Genomic DNA, 19,755 nt, shown 5'->3' with positions numbered 1-19,755 from the left:
AATTCGGAATAAGCGAAACAAATATTTTGAATCGCTATGTTGACATAGTATAGCAGAAGTGCTGATTTTTCCTCTATACATGACAAATGGAATGTCCTATTCCGCTATGACTTTCAGGTCATAGACCAAGTTAAGGCAACAAGAAATCTTGCCATAGAAACGTTAAATTTTCAAGTTGAATCATTGCGAGATCATAAGATTGAAAGGGAAGTGATGACAATTTTTGTTATATAAATTTGTTTCTACTTGCCATTTACCATTTTTAAAAATAATTTTGTTCGAAGTCGGCAAGGGTGTTTCTAAAACGAAGCGAACTTGCTGAAAAAAAAACAAGTTGCGACTTTTGGTGCGAAAAAGCTCCCACGGAACCTTATTTTGTGAATTATTCCAATTTGAAATTGAAGTTAACATTACAGAATAAAGATTAAAGACAAAGAATTTTCTCGACATGAAAAATTACTTAAATTGCATTTAACTTTTTAAAAAAAAGCTTTTGAATATAGGAATTTATTCATTAAAAGTTACAATTTAACTATATTAAAACGTTTCTATGTTGAATAACAATGTGATTTTTGGTCTGTTAATTCGACATTACAGAAAAAAGTTAGAGACGAAGACCTTTCTCGAAAAAAATCCAGTTCTTCAATCAAACTTTTTATTAAATGAGAATTATCAGGGATGGATTCCAAAATACATGATATTTATTGCTATACGTCGAAGAATACTAATCGAGTTTTATGTTCAAGACTTTTTTGCTTTTTACATAATAAAGTCATTTATATCATCATAGAAAGAATTTTGGGTAAAGGTTTCTTATTCCATGAAATTGCATAAATTCCCTGTTCAAAAATCTTTCGGTTTCAAGTATCGAACCTTTTTAAAGTATTAAAATACAAAACAAAATTTTTTCCCAGGCAAACCTTACTTGGTGGATACCTCACCTCCAAAGGATGACATCTTGTATCATGAACGTCAACTTCTGGCTCACGAACCGGTGATGACTGAAGAACTTAAAGAACTCCAGGAACAAAAAGAACTCGAGTATCAGTACCTCCAAATTGCGGGTAAACTTAGTTCGGAGCAGCAAGCCATACTTCAACTCCACACGGGCATACCATCCACACCTCAACCATATGATACGGATTTATATCCTTTACGTAAAGGATATTCTTCAACACTCACAGGATCCCATCTCTACTCAGGATCATCAGGATTTCACACAAGCGGTAATCAGTATCCTGGCTACCAAACGTCCGTAGGTAACCGCATGGACCTAAGGAGATCAGGATATGCCGACTATCCTGCCGATCACAGCACAAATCCTGCAACGCTTACGCATTCACAAAATCTGCGTAATTTTTTACAGCCCGAGGTGAGTAAAATATTTCCAAATTGAGTCGCAATGGGACCAAAAATTTGATTTTGGTCGTTTATTCAATGGAATAGTTTTTTCCAATTTTGCTCGTCTGGTTGAATATCATTCAGAAATCAATTGTTTTTTATTACTGCAATTCAAGAACCGCTTCAACGTTTTAATTTACAACCGAAAACTTTTTATGATTAGTTTATTTCAAAGAAAATTTCAATACAGGTTAACTTCGCAACATTTGTAATGCAAGTAAACTTAAATTGTTGTTATAAATATAAATATATTATAAATATTAATTATAAATTATATTAAACAAATTTTCTATACTTCTAAATTTTCTGTATCTTTCTGCATTTTTTGTAATAATCACAGCTATGACGGTTATATATAACACACAATATAAATTAATTCGCTGTATCGTGACCAGCTGGAAGGGGATGGTCGCAACCCCCGCTACTCCCCACCTGTGAAACGGTTCCTGCTCACCAAGGACCCACAGGACAGGAGGACGGCAGGTATGATTTGTTAAGCAGAAAACTAAGTTTCTTATTAACGAAAAATAAAATTTGAATCTTAAGATTCTAAGTAATTAAGCTTAAGCTTTACGCGTAAGTAGATTCATCTGGATCTTGAGATTATTAGTAATTAAGCTTAAGCTTTAAGCGTAAGTAATTAGGACGTTTCTTATTTTACCAGAAACGTTTTTACCAGAAAGTCCAGAGCTTTACTTTGATTAAAATTTATGACGATCAACTTAGAATCCGAGATAAAATGCGTAAGTTCTCCAGTATGATAAATTGATATTCTATTAAAGCGCACAATTGATTTGTTACTTAATTTACGTTTTTAGAGTTTCCTTACATACAAAAATGATGATACGGATATTTTACTTTTAATACGGATGATACGGATATTTTACTTTTAATCCTTTTAATTTCATAAATATGTCAGTGCCTGAACCAATCTAAAAAAGGATGAAACAGGATAATTATTAGATTAAGAAATTAAAGACAATATTAAACAACAAAAGGATAATAATTGCTTTGTTTTTTTTTATGAAAAACAATCTCCAGGAAATGGATTGGGTATGAAGGTTCTCGGCGGTAAAGAAATTCCAGGATCGAAAGGACGGGTCTGTGGATTCGTATCGAAAATTCTGCCGAGTGGAGTGGTGGATAAATTACGTGAAGTCCATGAAGGGGACTTGGTATTGGAGTGGAACGGAGTGCCTCTGATGGACCGCACAGATTCTGAAGTCCAGAGTATCCTGGACCAGACTGCACAGGATCATGAAGTCGAGATACTAATTAGAAAGTTAGTAACCTTTTGAGTACGGATAAAACGAAAATTATTTTTTCTTTATACTTTTTTGATGTTGTTTAGCAATTCTTTTTGATACGAATTGCATTCTCCGTTGTTGTTTCAATTATAACTTTAGTGCTTCTGATCTTCACGGTCGACTGAATTCTAGAAAACGAACAAATAGGTTTCGACAATAATCCTCTGGTAGAAGTTGATTTTATTATATCAAAATCAGATTTTATACTAAAATCTACAAACTTTATAATTATCTTAATATTATTTAAATTAACGCAGTTTTTCATTTTTAATGTAGACTTCATTTTCAAAATATTTAATTTACGATAATATGACTTTGTTCGCAGTGATGTGAACATATTGACCGGCAAGCGGCTGCCTGATGCCCATGGCAAAGTACCAGACTTCAGTACCTTCCGTGACCAGGACTGGTATTACCCTGGTAAAGATCAGTACTACAGGGAATTCCCACCTCGCGACCACAAACTTGGATATGACATTAATGGTAACAGGAATACACCCCAGAATGTGGTAACTTACCAGCCCACATCTCGTGACCCTTTCGGGCAGTACTCAAACCTAAAGCCGGCAGACCCTTTGGACCGACAATTCGGATACGAGAAGGGGCAGCTGAGAGACAGTTTTTACAATGTAAATCAAACAAATAAAAATTATTACCACAATTCGAATTACGGTTCTGGTTGGCAAAGAGATTCTGTCTTCGGGCCAGACACTCGATATGATTACGGGAACAGAGATGGAAGGTACGGCGAAGACCTCCGTAATTCAACTTCAGGGTACAGTCAATATCGGAATCACAACAACAATAAAAATAGTCTATCGAGGATGGATCCATACCAGGACCATCGACTTCATGGATCAAGATCCAGAAGGGAAGTGGATCGTTATTGGAATGGTGATCGAGAATTACCGTCCACCACAAACATGATCCGCAGACACTCGTGGGACGTCCATGATGAATCGGGTCACGGCAAAGGTAAGAACTCGTTTTAGTTAAAGTTGTTCCAAAGTATAAAAATGTCATTATTTGAGTGATGCTTATAATTTGTGTTTAAAATGGACCTCCAGATTCGTTACAATTTATGGCATTCCAGATCTGAAATCAAGTGGTCAAGCCGATTTATTAAAAGTGAATCCAAAGTCAAGTTTCGAGAGTTCCCATTAAGTTTCAAATTCTCACAGTATCCTCCAAGATGTTGAACGCAATTAAATGTCTTTCACAGGTCAATACTGGAGGTCGAGGAACAGTTGTCTAGACGACGAATACTACAAACGAACAGAAGGGGACTTTCTGAGGGCTCGTCATCACAGCGACCCAGCCTTTAGGACCGACTATCAATGTGTGAGGCGATGGCATTCCACGGATCGCTACCCGGACGAATATCGAACTGTCCGACATCTTCCTGATATAAAATTATCTCTGTGTCCACCTGAAGATCCCAGGGAGCGGAAGTATGGTTCAGCTCAATACCTAGACCACGCTGCAAGACGCTATCGGGAAGAGTTTGACTTTGCGCGAAAAGATCTAGACAGGTTCCAGAGGTATGGTTCGTTCAAAGATTATGGTCACCACTACCATGATGATCGGCAAAGAGACAAGTTTGGTTCTGGTTACTACAGTAGAGGCAAATCGTGTTCAGACGACCTTAGGTATGCATACGACAAGTATCACGATTCGACCGATGCGTACTTTTCAGCAGACCGATACAGAGATACACGCACTAACACTGAGAGGTACCGTGACGAAGAGAGGCAGAGGCTACAACAGAAGCAGGGGCTGCATCGATGGAAAAATCAGAGAGACTTATACGATCCGAGTCGATATCAGGAAACATTGAATCCTTTGTACCTTGATGACCGAGCTAGGGATTTCCGTGACTCGTATGACACCAGGGGAAGGGATGGACATGACAGATACCACGATGACGGATATTACGATTATGGAAATCAAACCGGTTACGATCCTTATCGTGAAACTACACAATCAGTTTATACAAGTTCCCAGTACAGGGATGACAGGGCTTACCAGGAAAGCAGGTACCGTGATGCCAGACATTCTGGATACAGCGATTTCGAAACCAGCGAAAGGGAGCGTAAACACCGAAGTCGAAACCCGCCACAACAATTGAGCTTGGAAGGCCGCGCAGGGCCTGCTTCGCCTCGGAGAGATGAGATAAGGAGCCGCGACAGAAAGGTAAACTAAGTACATATCAACTCATCTGAATATAATGTTTGATTTACAATTGCACTTTCGAAAGAATACATTGCATCATGAATAGTTGTTAATATGTACTTAAGCCTTTTATAAAATAAGTTGACATTAATCATTTAAAGATGGAATGAGAAGTTTCCGTCATAAATCTTCATTGAATTCATAAAGGAACAGAATTAAGAGCACGAAAGGTCAAAAAGGGTTACAACGTTCTAAAAACAATTTTTAATGCCAATCGTCACCAACATGTTTCATTTCTCATTTTCTATGTTTTTCTACTCAACCACTCATAAATATTCCTCTAATTTAAATCAAAATCGATTCATTTCCTCAATGTTTTCTATATTCTTCAGCACAAAAACAATTCCAAAGAAGGGAAATCAAGGCGTTCTGGCAAGAGTCGGCACCACCAAAGTCACCAAGTGCAACAAGCAGAAGTTCAGCTTCTAATTTGCCACGACGTGGTGGCTCAAATCCTGTACGTGACCGTCCTGAGGGCCAGGAATCTTCTCACGCTCAGGGAGGATGGAGACACAAGGCCTGATCCTTTCATCAAAGTTTACCTCCTGCCTGGCAGAAGGTGAGTACTTACGGTGCCCATTTAGGGGTGAGATGTCCATTGAATTGAGATAAATGAAGTTGATGTATATTAATTATTATAGAGGATGGAGATACGAGGCCTGATCCTTTCATCAAAGTTTACCTCCTGCCTGGCAGAAGGTGAGTACTTACGGTATCCATTTCGGGTATTGTGTCCATTGAATTTGATTTATAGTAATTAAATATGTGAGTGCAGCTTTTTCTAATTTATTCCGTTTCTTAGATTTTTTTTGTGTTTTACACCCATGCACATCAAAATGAATGAAATTTTAAAAGGAACAAAATTCCTCATTTTAAGCTTTAAAGTGAATTAATTTCTAGATTTGCGAGAATTTTCGAGTTGAATTTTATGAGTTATGAATACAAATTCTATACTAGAAACGGCTGAAATGATGGTCGTGAAATTTTTAACTTAATGACCTTTTCTGCATTCGAAATTTTAAGTGCGGTAATACGAAGGTAAGACATCGAAAGGATTTTGTATATTAAAACGCTACATTTTACTGTGGCTAACAAGGGCTTCAGCTCCCAAATAAACTTCCTAACATTATTAAGGATTAAAAACTTTCGAACAAAATGGATGAAATATACCAGGAGTAAAGACATAATTCAACACAAGTTTTGTTTCGGGTTTCTATGTGTTCCTTTATTTTATAGAGGCACATTGCGTAGAAGAGCCGGTAATTTGCAGTTTCCGATGAGAGATAAAAAAAATGGCTCTGAAAGCGCTGTAAATTTGAAGACGCTGGTACTAGTAAATTTTCTGATCGCATGTTAAAGAATATAACTCAGTAATCACTGCAGTGAGTGACAAAGAGGGCATTTTCTCGTCGACGAAAACTTGCGGTCACGGACGGACGGACAGACGGACAAACAGACAGACGGACAGACAGACAGACAGACGGACATGGCGAGCACAATAGTGCATTTTTTTCATAAATGAGGAAATACGCTAAAAATGTAACTCAATACTCACTGAAGTGAATGAAAAACAGCGCACTTTCTCGTCGACGAAAACCTGAAGTCACTGACGGGCAGACAGACGGACAGACAGACGGACGGACGGACATGACAAGCACCATAGGACATTTTTTCCATGAATGAGAAAATGCGCTAAAAATGTCAACAGTGTAATTAAACCGACTTTATTTATTTATTTTATTTTTTATTATTTTGACTTTCAGGAACTAATAATAAAATTAAGAGAGCTTTACTGAACTACAGCCCATTTCCCAACATGGTAGAATTTCAGACATTTGAGAAAGTGACTCCCTCGGGGATCCCCTAAAATTTAACCTATTTCTCTATGAAAGACCAACGTCAAATTCGACAATCTATTATTGTGATATTAACGGATTTCTTCAGTTCCAAAAATAACTGATTCTGGTACATTAGTGCAGTCGATTTATCTTTTATTCTTATAAAGACTGACATATTTACCCTGCGATAGCCAGCTACGCTCTTTGAACTTATTGATATTCGCTATTTCTTTGGATTTTAGTTTGGAGATATAACGGCACTATAAATATTTCTTTAATTTTCATAACTTCGTAAGTATTCAGCTTGGGAAAATAAGTCACGCTCTCACTGGATCATTTGTCTTTTTTTGTTTCTTGTATTCCTTTAATTTTTATAAATTCGTAAGTATTCAGCTTAGAAAAATAAGTCACGCTCTCAGTGGTTCATTTGTCTTTTTTTTTCTTGTATCTATTTTACTTTGGAGAACCAGCAGCTCCCTCGGCCTTCCTTTACTTTTTATAAATAAATTTCTTCGCAATTAATACAGGAAAAATCTTTACGCTCCCAAAATTTCAGTTGTGTTTTAATTTCTTCTAGCCTGGAGAACCAGCAGCTCCCTCGTCATTTCTTTACTTTTTATAAATAAATTTCTTCTCAATTAATACAGGAAAAATCTTTACGCTCTCAAGAATTTCAGTTGTATTTTAATTTCATTTAGCCTGGAGAACCAGCGGCGCACTCGTCATTTCTTTAATTTTTATAAATAAATTTCTTCGCAATTAATACAGGAAAAATCTCTACGCTCTCAAGAATTTCAGCTGTATCATAATTTCTTCTAGCCTGGAGAACCAGCGGCGCACTCGACATTTCCAGCGCACGAGTGCCCCGGAATGGAACCAGACGATGGTTTACCCCAACCTGCACGTGTCGGACCTCAAGAAGCGATACCTGGAAGTCACGGCCTGGAACTACGACCAGCACAGGCCTAATGAATTCCTGGGGGAAGTCGTGCTCGATCTCAGCGGTGAGTATGAACCTCGCTCAAGTACACATAGTGGCCTAAGTTCACGTAGTGGGATATGAATACGTAGCGGGCCAAGTGTATAATGACTATAAGTGTACGTAGCCTGCTATGTATACGTAGCGGGCTATGTATACGTAGCGGGCTATGTACATAGCGGGCCAAGTGTATAAGGGCTATGTATGCGTAGAGGCCAATTTCTCGTTTGTGATTGGTGGGTTTAGCTTGTAATGCCGTCAATGATTGGTTGACGGAGCTACGAGAATTTTATTTATTTTGATCGTGCGGCCCATGGATTTTACTATTTCTTGGAATTAATGTCCGAGGATATTCGTGCAGATTATTTTTGTTGAAAATATTATCGGAAAAACGGTTTTATCGCGCAAAGTCTAATTGTTTTCAGTAATCTTAAAATTATTTAATTCTGTCAGTTAATAAATTCATGAATAAATTTATAAATACTGGGGGTTATAAACGTTTGAACAACGTTTAACTTTTTTTTATTATTTCATTACATCTGGCGACTTAGGTGTTACTGCAATATTTGAGATGGATTTTACACAATGTTTTTCTGATGTCATCTCATTTGTAAGCGAGAAATTGCGAATTTTTTTTCATTGATAATTTTTCGTATGAGATTTCTGATAAGTTTTAGGTTGAAAGAAAAATCTTTTGTGTCACAGATCCTACTGTGGTGAACGAGGATCCCAAATGGTATACTCTACAAGAAATGGTCGACCGAGCCGACATGCCTGGTACGTAACTTGTAGCTAGCAACTAGCTAACTGTCATTTGACGGTGATATAACGTCGGTTAAACGTTATTTCGACGAAATAAACGCCCAATCAACGTTTTTTAATATCATTTGCCTGGAGGGCAGTAGATGGATACACGTGAAAAAAATTTGTATAACTGTCTAATTATATATATCAAAATATTTGCTTAAATAGCAAATTAACAAAGAATTCGAAATAAAAGAAAAGGCCAAGCAAATTTATCCCAAGTAACATTTGAAATAGTGATAAATTTACTTAACATTTTCTTTGCTTCTAATTTCTGATAAAGTATGTCTGAAAAGTGAGTGCAAGAAATTCCTTACATGCGCCTTTAGAGTATGAACAAATACGTAGACCGAATTCAAAATAATTGATATAAAGAAGCAGATTCCCTTACAATTTAATCATGAAATATTTCCACAAAATTCAAGTATATTTATTAAAACTGCATATAAAGTTGAAGTTAAAAATTAAATTTACTTTCCAAAATGTGAACTTTTAATTGCAATTATTTTTCCTTTTCCAGCTCTGACTAGCGGTATGAGAGCATAAGCTTCGTAGGTCTACAATATGTGCTAAAGCTGCAGCCGTTTATTTAACTGCGGAAAATCAAATAATAGATTAAAATTTGAATACGATTTTCATACTACTCAAGTACGATTTAAACACGATTTAACTGAAAATTATACATAATCAAGATTCAGTTTCCAAAAAAATTTGACAAGGATAGAATGCTGGTGTAATAGAATTTGAAGAAACTTTAGATAAACGAATTACATGTTGCTATAGAGTTGTTAAAGTGTGTTAAATTAGATAGATATATTAATTATCAATTATCGAGGGTGGAATAAAAGCGTAAAAATTATCTGTTTTCAGTGTAGTGTATCATCAATCAACTAGCACGCTTCTATTATTGAAGAAGTTATCTTTTAAATAATTTGTAAAAAACGATGAAAATGCTTGAAATAATTAGCAATCGTGACTAATAGAAATAATGGATGATCAATATCAAACCACCGTCAAAGATGGTAAATAAATATTCTATCCAAATGCATTAGTGGATGGAAATCCAAAATCATTTTGTTATTATATAAGGTTTTTTAGAATTAAATTTGAACTTGATGAATACTAAATAGCGGCAGAAAAGAATGGAGTCTTTTTGTTAGGACTAGACGTGGACGTGTCAGTTAAGTGGACTGAGTTTAAAACCTACTTCCGAAGTACAATAAAAAATCTATAAAAACAAATGAAAAATTTCGGTTTTTCTTAACTAATGCATGGTCTCAATTTCCCATGCAGATTTTCAGAAATATTATAGAAATATTATCAACATAAAGTGTAGATAAATTAAATGTAGATGTGAAAAATATGCATTTGTAAAAAATTCAACGACATTAAATAGGTTCATGAAGTTTAGGAAAAAATGAATATTTCTCAAAGACATGCATAAAATTTAACTATTTAAAGTGTGTATACACATTTAATTAGTTTCAATTTTTTTTTCGTCAATAGAAAGATAATTTTAATTAACCTGTCAATAGTTTAAATTTGAAATAATTGAAAGACAGCTGAAAGAAATTCTGATATGTCTAAAATATTAAAAGAGATAATTTATTGATAAAAATACCTTTCGAGTCCCAATTTAAACATATCAATGACAACAACAAAACAATCATGCAAAGATACATATCCATGATCACGTTTGAAAATATGCTTGATTTACAATTGTTCACTTCATGGTGACACATCAATTTCTCCGAGAGTTTTTTATTACTCATATACGAAAAAAATGTATTATAGCTCTAAGGCAAATATATGATTTAATGTCAATGGTTTGAGCTGAAAAGAAAGCTCCTGAAAGTAATTACATCTGAACGTCCAGGCTGTTAATGATACAATTATTACTTTTTACTTATCATAGAAACTCATTTAAAATATTAAGTTGAAAATTTCGTATTATAGCACAGAATTTTTTATTCGAACTACAAGAATTCAGACGGATTGATTTAATACAGTAAAAAGTCACTAAAATTGGGAATATGTCCTCATAAATTGAATTTTTGACAGAAATCAGATATTACAAATAAAGACAGGATGAAAAACTGTGAAATCTTCATTGAGTTTCATTTAGTTTTCATTTTTAGAAGCGTTCACGGTTGAAGCTGAATTCCGATACATTTACTCATGTACGATGCACTATTGCACGATTATTATTCAAGATATGGGTCTGTTTTATGTACATGTGTATTCGTTTCAATAGAAGGGTTAAATTATAACCCCTATAAATAACTCTATGCACAACTAAACTGGTACAGAGATAAAAGACGTAGATATTTCTCCAACAGAGAAGTGCTAATTTCCAATTGAAATTTCTTAGTTTATTGACAAATATTTAATTTATGAATAATAGTGCATATTGTAATAAAATATGTGTTATTACGTTGTTGCATCACAGAAAAGTTAGTTGCAATAGATTTTAGGGCTCATTTTTCATAGTAAATCATAAAATTTTCATTAAATACACTAAATTATTGTGTTTCGCGCGAAGCGTAAACTTACTTTTGCTCAGAATAATTTTGAATATTTTTCTTATGTGAATGAATAAAAAGACCGATTATATTCACTCTACGTCAATTTTACTTAAAGTAAAAATTGGTATAATTGGATGGAGGGAATAATTGTTAACCATGATCATCGCGCTGAAATTTTTACTTAAATGATGCGCAAGTAATAGATCGTTAGCTTAATTTAAGTACAAACTATGTGAAGAGTTAACCACCAGTGTGATGATCGCAAAATCCCTGGTTATCTCACTCAAGCGTTGTGAAAGTATAAATAAGTCGTGTAACCTTAAACTGTATATATATTAGTGGGTTCTGTGTAAGAAAGGGATGTTTTAGATGTTCAAATTCACATAGATAATAGAATTTATCAGAGCACGTACAAAAAATTCGGCCTAATGTGCACCTAGTCTGAAAATTTACGTTCTTCTAGAGGTTTAGAAAATTTGCGAATTACTCTACGGATGTTGCACTGCAGATTTGATTTAATCGCCTAAAAAAGGGTGTTTGTCGTTTCTCTTATTCAAAATAATGTAGCAGCGAATTCAAGATTTTGGCCATCGAAATTCGTATTCATACTTCAATGTAATTATAAATTTCTGGAATCTGCTTTGATAATTTGAGTGATAAGTGAATGAGTGCATTTTCTACGCATGTCCACACGCATTTTTATGGTATTGAAGGGTATCATGACCGGTATTTTGCATTTAAATAAATTCTACTCTTTTCACTTTGAATGACACTATTTATAACAACGCTCAAGTGATATTTTCAGCGCACCTTTTATAAAAATTTCTGTATGTATGCTTCTACGTGTAACTAATACCGTACTAATTATTCTAGTTTATGAACTAGAATAATTAGCCACGAAACTCATTCCGTATTACAATTCCGTGATGTCACCGTCAATACATAATTTTCGTGTTCAAATATGGCATTTAAATTTTCAATCCATGCATATTTATTTCGCGCCCATATTAACCCCTTTGCCAACTGCCAATTTTATATTCTAAGTATATAGTGCGTTTCATTTAATAATTGAAGTTACTGAAGGAATTCGAAAATTTCTCCTCTAATTATTACTATATTATTATTCTTATCGTCAGGATATTATTGTCTTCCTCGCGTACAAATTATTATTCGTAAAATGTTCTTCGTTCGGGTGCTCAAGGTTATATCATTATACTATTTAATTATGAATAAATTTAAAATGCAACTTAGTTTACGCCAGGTATTTTTTTTACGGTGACCTACTTACCAAGAATACTAACTAAAATTGCACATATTATTTTGTAATATTTAATCAGTGGTTGTGTCTATGAATATTGAAAAAATTGTTTCAAATTATGGACAAACATGATTGAATTTTTTTGAATTAAGACACAGCAACAATTTAGCAGCGAAACTTGAATTTACGAAAGTTCTCAAAGTTCCTAAACTTCAGTGACAGGATATTTTGTTTCATTGACCTAATGTAATGGAATTATTTAGTAGGAAAACCAGGATTATTCAATAATATTTATAATATACAAAAAAGACATAGTTATTCTTTAAATTAGACACACAAAACATGAAGTGTTAAAATTGAATAGTTTAGAAATAGAGATTAACATGCAATGAATAAATTAATAATCAGTTATAATGTAGCGTCTGGAGGGAAGAAAAGTTTGAGATAAAATTCATATTAAATTAAAAATCGATTTCCCTTTAGTGCGTTTCATTAAAATTGAATAAATCAAGAAGTAGCAACTTGGAATATAAAATTGTATAAAATTTTGTGCAGCTATCGAACAAATAAAAAAACATAAAATTTCAAATTTAGCACTGGAAAATTGTCGTGTAGCTTAGCTAACAACGATACATCTAGCGCTATCTTGAGTTCTTGGAACTGGACTTTGAATTATGAAAGTTCTGAAATATGGCAAAATCAGCTAAATATATTGGGAAAAAGCCATCTATAAACAAATTGTGATTGGTCTTAGATAAGTTATACTGAATTAAATATTTATACTACTTAGGCACATTTATTAATAGATTCAAATCCTATATTAGAATAATAATTTTTAATCACCGTCAAACTGTTGTTTGCTTTTTTTATTAGAATTATTATTTGTTGGAATTAATAAAAAACGTTTCATTTGTAAGGATCCTAATTTTTTATGTAAATTTAGGTAATATAATGTAATTTTTGAACCATTTTATTAAAAGTTCCTTCACTCGTAGAAGTATTAGCTTGTTTGAGGAAATAACCTTTATTAATGATTTACTTTAGATTTGGTAAGTAAAAGTAGAATACCATTTAAAAATGGAATCGCATGATGAAAAATTTAATCTTACGATAACCATGAAGCAAGAGATAAATTTAACAAGGAATGATCGATGAAAAATAAACTTTATTGGAGGAGACCCGAAGTTTAAAATATTTACGTTAATAATAGCTACGAAGTTAATATGACTGCCACACTCAAACAAATGAATGAGTCGTATTGTCCAATTGGTGACACAATTTCTGCCCGTAAATCTGATGCTCCCTATTACCGGGCCAAAGTCTGCCCGTAAATCTGATGCTCCCTATTACCGGGCCAAAGTGGGTCAGGATGACGCACCCTGGGCAAAAAGCGCATGTTATTTGGACGAAGTCTCACTCATTTATCTGAGTATATAATATATAGATGTTAATGTGTATGACCCATACATATAGTGTATAAATTAGATGTTAGAATATTTAAATGAATCAATTAGTATGCAAGCTTATTTTAACCTTCGTTTAAGTGCAATCAAAATAGCCTCCATAACTAGTGTGTTTTAAAGTAACCGCATTTATGATTATTTTTACTACCCTTATAGATAAAAACCTCTTTTGCACATTCATAATTTTTAAGATCGTTTATATAGGTTATAGAGTAAATAATTGAACTTAATTAACCCCATGCGTTAGTAAGGTAAGTTTACTTAGCAGCCGCATTAGTAAAGCGACTTGGATAATCAGGTTATGTAGTGGATGTGTTAATTAGTTTGTTCTTAAGCTAACCAATTTAATAATTCATAATTTATTATAGTTTTGCTTAGCTCTTGCGTCAATTAGCATGCTTTTAGCCCTGTAAGATTGTATAACTAGACCTTTGATTAACAAGACTGTTCAATTAGCAATTACCTAAATAAATGATCTAGATATCTATTAACCTAATAACTTGTTTAATATCCCGATAGGTTAAAGATATTGTTCAACTGTCCCTCTACCTAGCATGATTGTTTACCTTAGATAAATTGTCTATTTCTCCATGAACCTCTTAAGATTGTTTATTTAGCCTTTGGTTTAATGCGATTGCTCATAGATTTATCAATAGGTTATAATATTATAGGTTATTTGCTTAGCCTCTACCTTAATAAGTGACACAATGTCTAGCTAATAGTGTGCAAGTGTCAATGCAAAATGTTGGAAGGGATGTAAATAGAGTTTATTCATCGCACATAGTTTTTTATCAATACTTGATTTTACCGATATATGGTTTATTCATGGAATGCAATGTATATAATGTATTATAGCTTATGTGACCCTAACTTTTCATGTTATTCGTGGGAAATTCAACATTGCGATTTCACAGCAAGTTGATCGTCAAAAATTGTTTCAAAGAAATCTATTATTGAAATTTTGGAAATGAAGAATTGTAAACAAATAAATATCTACAAAATTAAATTTGCAAAATTAAAATTGACATGTTTTACTGATTTGACATATTCAAGCGTGGAAATCAATTTTATTTAATTTTCGTTTTTGTTTTTTTACCAGCTTTGAGTTACAATTTATTTTTTAACAATAATGTATTCAATACTCATGCTATCTATGTACAGATGTCTTTAATGCTTAATCGCATATTTTGAATGCTATGCCACGGGTGCTAATATTGTGCTTTAGCTACATAATCTAAAATATTTTTCTTTACAGATTCCATGTCAGTAGCTTATTGATTTTATTATAATTTGATTAAAATTATAACCATTAACATTTTATAGTATTTAGCAAATTTCATACTCGAAACAGCGCCCGGACGAGCGTACATAACTGAATTAATTGAATCTGAAGAACATGTAAACAGTAAATAAATAGTTTGCTAGGTTCAGTCAATTAGGTTGACGAGCAATTTTATCGGTTCTTCGTCCTAGCAAACGTGTTTGTTTAATTTGTGGTTACTAACGTGACATGTTTGATGTGTCATGAAATGTGCCATATTTTTGATGCGCCACACCATGACATTTTTCGATGTGTCATGATACATGTTTTGATGTGCCGTCACACAACATGTTTTGATGTGTCGTCACACAACATGTTGTGATGTGTCGTCGCACAACATGTTTTGATGTGTCGTCACACAACATGTTTTGATGTGCAGTCACACAACATGTTTTGATGTGTCGTCACACAACATGTTTTGATGTGCAGTCACACAACATGTTTTGATGTATCGTCACACAACATGTTTTGATGTATCGTCACACAACATGTTTTGATGTATCGTCACACAACATGTTTTGATGTATCGTGACACAACATGTTTTGATGTAGCACAGATCTCAGCGTTGATGTTGTGTGTTCTTGTCCCTTCCTGAACATAAGCGTTATCTTCCTTCACTCTTGCATATCATTACGAGCAATACAATAAAAATATAGATTAATCTATTGTTTTCTTCTCATTCCCTCTACCGGAATAGATATTTCATTACGATATTAAATAAAAATTAATTGTTTAATTATCTTTATATTGTGATTTTAAATCGTTATATTTTATCGCACAACAACCAATTGTTCAATGTTAACGTGTGTCCACAATCTACCGATTTTTCAGATTCCATTAATTAACTTATTTACTTCTACTACTTTACACAATTTTTCAACAATGGTTTCAATGACTTTGTTTATTTGGTCTTAGACGCAACTTGTTGAAAAAAGACAAAAAGGTGATAAAATTATCGTCCATGTAGGACAAAAACGACGGAAAAGTGATTAAATAATCGTCTTGATTAAAGTCTTCAATCATAGTTTCGAATGATTAAAGACGACGAAGCAGTTATTAATAACTTCAACCTTATAGAGTTTCTACCTTCTGAGTAATTCCTAAGAAATTTACACTCTTTCATTACTTCTAATTCAATACTCGAGTTCAGTTTCAATTCATGTATGAATGGAACATTCAATTGAGAGCTATAAGCGAAAATCAGGGAGTGGTAGATTGTTTTCTAGCCTGTGGCTAAAACAAGTGAAAAATTGTGCATAATGTATACGAGTTCATTCGCTTTCGCTAGAAAGAAGTGGATTGAAGATTTTTTTCTGGATTATCGTCATTTCTTAATGGTGCAACTGACGACACTTGCAAAATATAGTTCTACGAGGATTTCGATCAATTTTTCATTAAGAATGTAGAATAAAAAAATACATGAACAGTAGATTATTAAGATTATTTGCTCAATATTTCCAGCTAACAATGCAAAAACCAATGGAAACAATCAGAAGCAAATACGGGGTTTCAATACGGTACTCCGAGAAGAACGTTCGTTTAGGACATTAAAACAAGGAATGAAGTACACAATAGTTTTATTTATGGATCAAAATGTACATTTAAACAATAAGTATTCACTGTAATCACATGATAAGACAATGGAAATACGCCTACAAAATATTGTTCGAAAATATCAACAATATTTCCGTATCATTTTCATCGTAGTTGCAAAGTTGTTTTGAAAGTTTAATCTGAAATATTGCATGTTGTGTAAAGTAATGCCTATCAGGAGAATATTGCATTTTCTTCTAACATTATTTAAAACAAAAACTCTTCTTAGGAAATTTTTAAATCTAAAACAATTTTAGAAGCCAAACCAACTCCGTCATTTATTTAATTACAATGTTTAATTAACTTAATTAACTTTAATTTAATAATTCCTTAATCTCTGTTAGCTACCGTGCAAGATTAATGAAATTTTGTAACCAGTACTGGAATGAAAATTTACTCTTAAGAGGCGAGTCTAAAAACTTTATCCATCTTGAACAGCAAAATAAAGAAATCAATTCTTAATGTTTTATGAGGTTTCTTAAGGTTCTTTTTTATTATTTTAAGCCTATATCGTATCTCTCGAATGTTGAAACATCAGTGTTAGAGTTCAAATCAATACGTGTTCGATTTTACAAGCGCTATTTTTTTTTGGTAAATTCACATATAGAAGAAGTAAATCTTCTTACAGGTTAAAGTAAATTGGGTGTTCATTTAATAAGCAACGGTTAAATTCATTAGTATGTGACTACCAACACGAGTCAAATTTGTATTCTAAATTATATCGTCAAAAAAGCCATAACATTAGAGTAAAATTTAAACATGATACCAAAACGATCTTTTCATGTCGCAACTTGAAACAGAAATGTTGTTTTTAAGCTGTTAATTAATAACATCCTGATTTTTAATTCTATGCAGTACTTTTCAATGAATATCACACGGTGGTTTCTTTTTAAACTTTTGCTTTTAACTTTCTCCCTAATTTTCAAACGCAAAAAATATAGCAGAATAAAAAAGTTTACGTTTTTATGGAGGTAATATTTACTGCCTCAGCGATCTTAAGTTGATTTAACCAATCAGCCGTGCAAGATACATTCAAATAACCATCCTGCTAATTTATAACTGCTTGGATTAGAATGAAACATTAATTGGTAAACCTAAATAGAATTACAAAAATCCTAGAGAAAGCTTACTATTTCAGGATGCAAACGATGAAAATTATATTTACTGGCGTTCGACTACATTTCATAAACGATATATTCTGATTCCATAGCCATTAAAATAAGTTAATTCTTTTGAAATTTTGTTAACATTGGAAAATATTTAAAAGCAAATGACGTGATGCATGAAAATTTTCAGAGGAAATGTTTAATAAAAATGTTTCTGTATGCACTTGCATCGGATAATGATAACGAAATCTCTTATCAATTTTTTCTCAGAAAATCTTATAAGTTTTTTTATTGCGTTTTCAGAAAAAATGAACGAATCGCATAAATTTTGCTTTTCACCCATCAATGTAAAGAATGGAAACAAACAACAGTAGCGATAACATGTATAATAATATTTAATTATTACACATATAATAATAATACTTCGAACAATAACAAGATAACATTTAAAATAATACTCTGAATAATAACAAGATGACATTTAAAATAATATTTGCCACAATAACAAAACTACATTCAAATTAAATAACATAGGAACGATTATCATTACAATTTCAAATAAAACTTCTAGGCGAAAGCCAGAAACAAATGACATTTGATTTTCCCCTCAGACAGCTATCTTTAAATTGAAATAATAACAATTCTAGGCGGATTTTAGAGCATTTTCTACATTTTATATGTGGACAAAAAATATTCAGAGCTGGAAGAAGTATCTAATTAGGAAAAATTTATACGCCAACTGCAGAAAATGCGAGTCAGATCCTCTTCAAACTAATTTCGTTATTATCATTTTTGAAGTAATCATGCAAACTTACTATTTTCGATCGGCTGCATACTCAAAATTTTTTCTAGATGATCTCTGGTCCTGCAATATTCGCAAGTTCTGCAGTTATCGCAGGTTCTTGCGATGATCGCAAGATTTACGACAGTCGCAAGATTTACGATTATCTCCGTTTCTGAAAAATCGCAGGTTCTACGATTATCGCAAAATTACGACGGTCGCAAGATTTACGATTATCTCCGTTTCTGAAAAATCGCAGGTTCTACGATTATCGCAAAATTACGATGGCCACAGGATCCGATCATTGAAAAGGTTGAATGAAGCCAGCCCATGGCAAACACATTGCACTCCGATGAATTAAATAACAATACAAATTCAATAAGCATCCTTTAAATTTTTGAATATGCAGCCAACGAAATTTATTCGTTGCATTAGGGGTGCTTTGAAATATATTAATGTTGTTTTCCCAGTTTTAGTTGCGTTTCAGGCATTTAATAAAATTTGATATCGATGTGAAGTACTTTTTTTTTACTTTCAAGAGGACTAAGGAGCAATACGCTGTAGTTCTAACACAAACATCCTCTGAAATTAACGTTAGTTACTTCATTAAAAACTCTTTGCTTATGCTGCCAAGTGGTATCCATAGTTAAATTTTATAAAATATGAATATTTTCAACGGGGAGCTGCATCGAAAAAGTTCTGCAAGGTTTTACGTAATATATATATTTCGTAGCAAATTTATAAATATTGAATCATTGCCTTCAAAATGCTTCGTTAATGAATACGGATAATGTTCAACCGTGAAAAATTTATATTCTTTGATGAATGACCAGGTGATGAGACGATAAAAAAATCGTGCGATATTTTCGGTAATCACTTTAACATGTGTTCATGCTGCTAGCATTATTCAGTGTTTATGTCTGGAAAAAATCAAAGAAATGGCTGGTAAGCTGAAAACTTGTGCTAGAGTATTAGATGAAGTTCACAAATTCAAAACAAATTCACAGGGTAGAAAATCTTGGTCAAAAACACTCACGATTGGTCAAATATTCCCATAAATACTTAATTTTAGTACGTAAAATTTGCATTAATGTCAACTATAACCCCAATAAAATGGGAAAAATATTCAAAGACAAGCCATTTACA

At 33.1% G+C, this 19,755-nt stretch overlaps 1 protein-coding gene across 1 annotated transcript; it reads left to right on the top strand.

The window, feature by feature from the left end:
* The first annotated feature begins 997 nt into the window (after positions 1-997).
* On the top strand, positions 998-9,141 carry LOC125178991. Its single transcript, XM_047883988.1, has 9 exons — positions 998-1,372; positions 1,797-1,884; positions 2,443-2,683; positions 3,034-3,683; positions 3,931-4,901; positions 5,273-5,499; positions 7,598-7,782; positions 8,463-8,534; positions 9,082-9,141. Exons 1-9 carry the CDS (start codon positions 998-1,000, stop codon positions 9,105-9,107), a joined length of 2,835 nt encoding a protein of 944 aa, XP_047739944.1. The 3' UTR covers positions 9,108-9,141.
* The last annotated feature ends 10,614 nt before the right edge of the window (positions 9,142-19,755 follow it).

This window comes from Hyalella azteca, unplaced genomic scaffold (assembly GCF_000764305.2).
Source record: "Hyalella azteca isolate HAZT.00-mixed unplaced genomic scaffold, Hazt_2.0.2 contig14215, whole genome shotgun sequence".
Classification (NCBI taxonomy): Eukaryota; Metazoa; Arthropoda; class Malacostraca; order Amphipoda; family Hyalellidae; genus Hyalella; species Hyalella azteca.
Note: the sequence above shows the minus strand (reverse complement) of the source record. Positions and strands in the feature narration are given on the sequence as shown.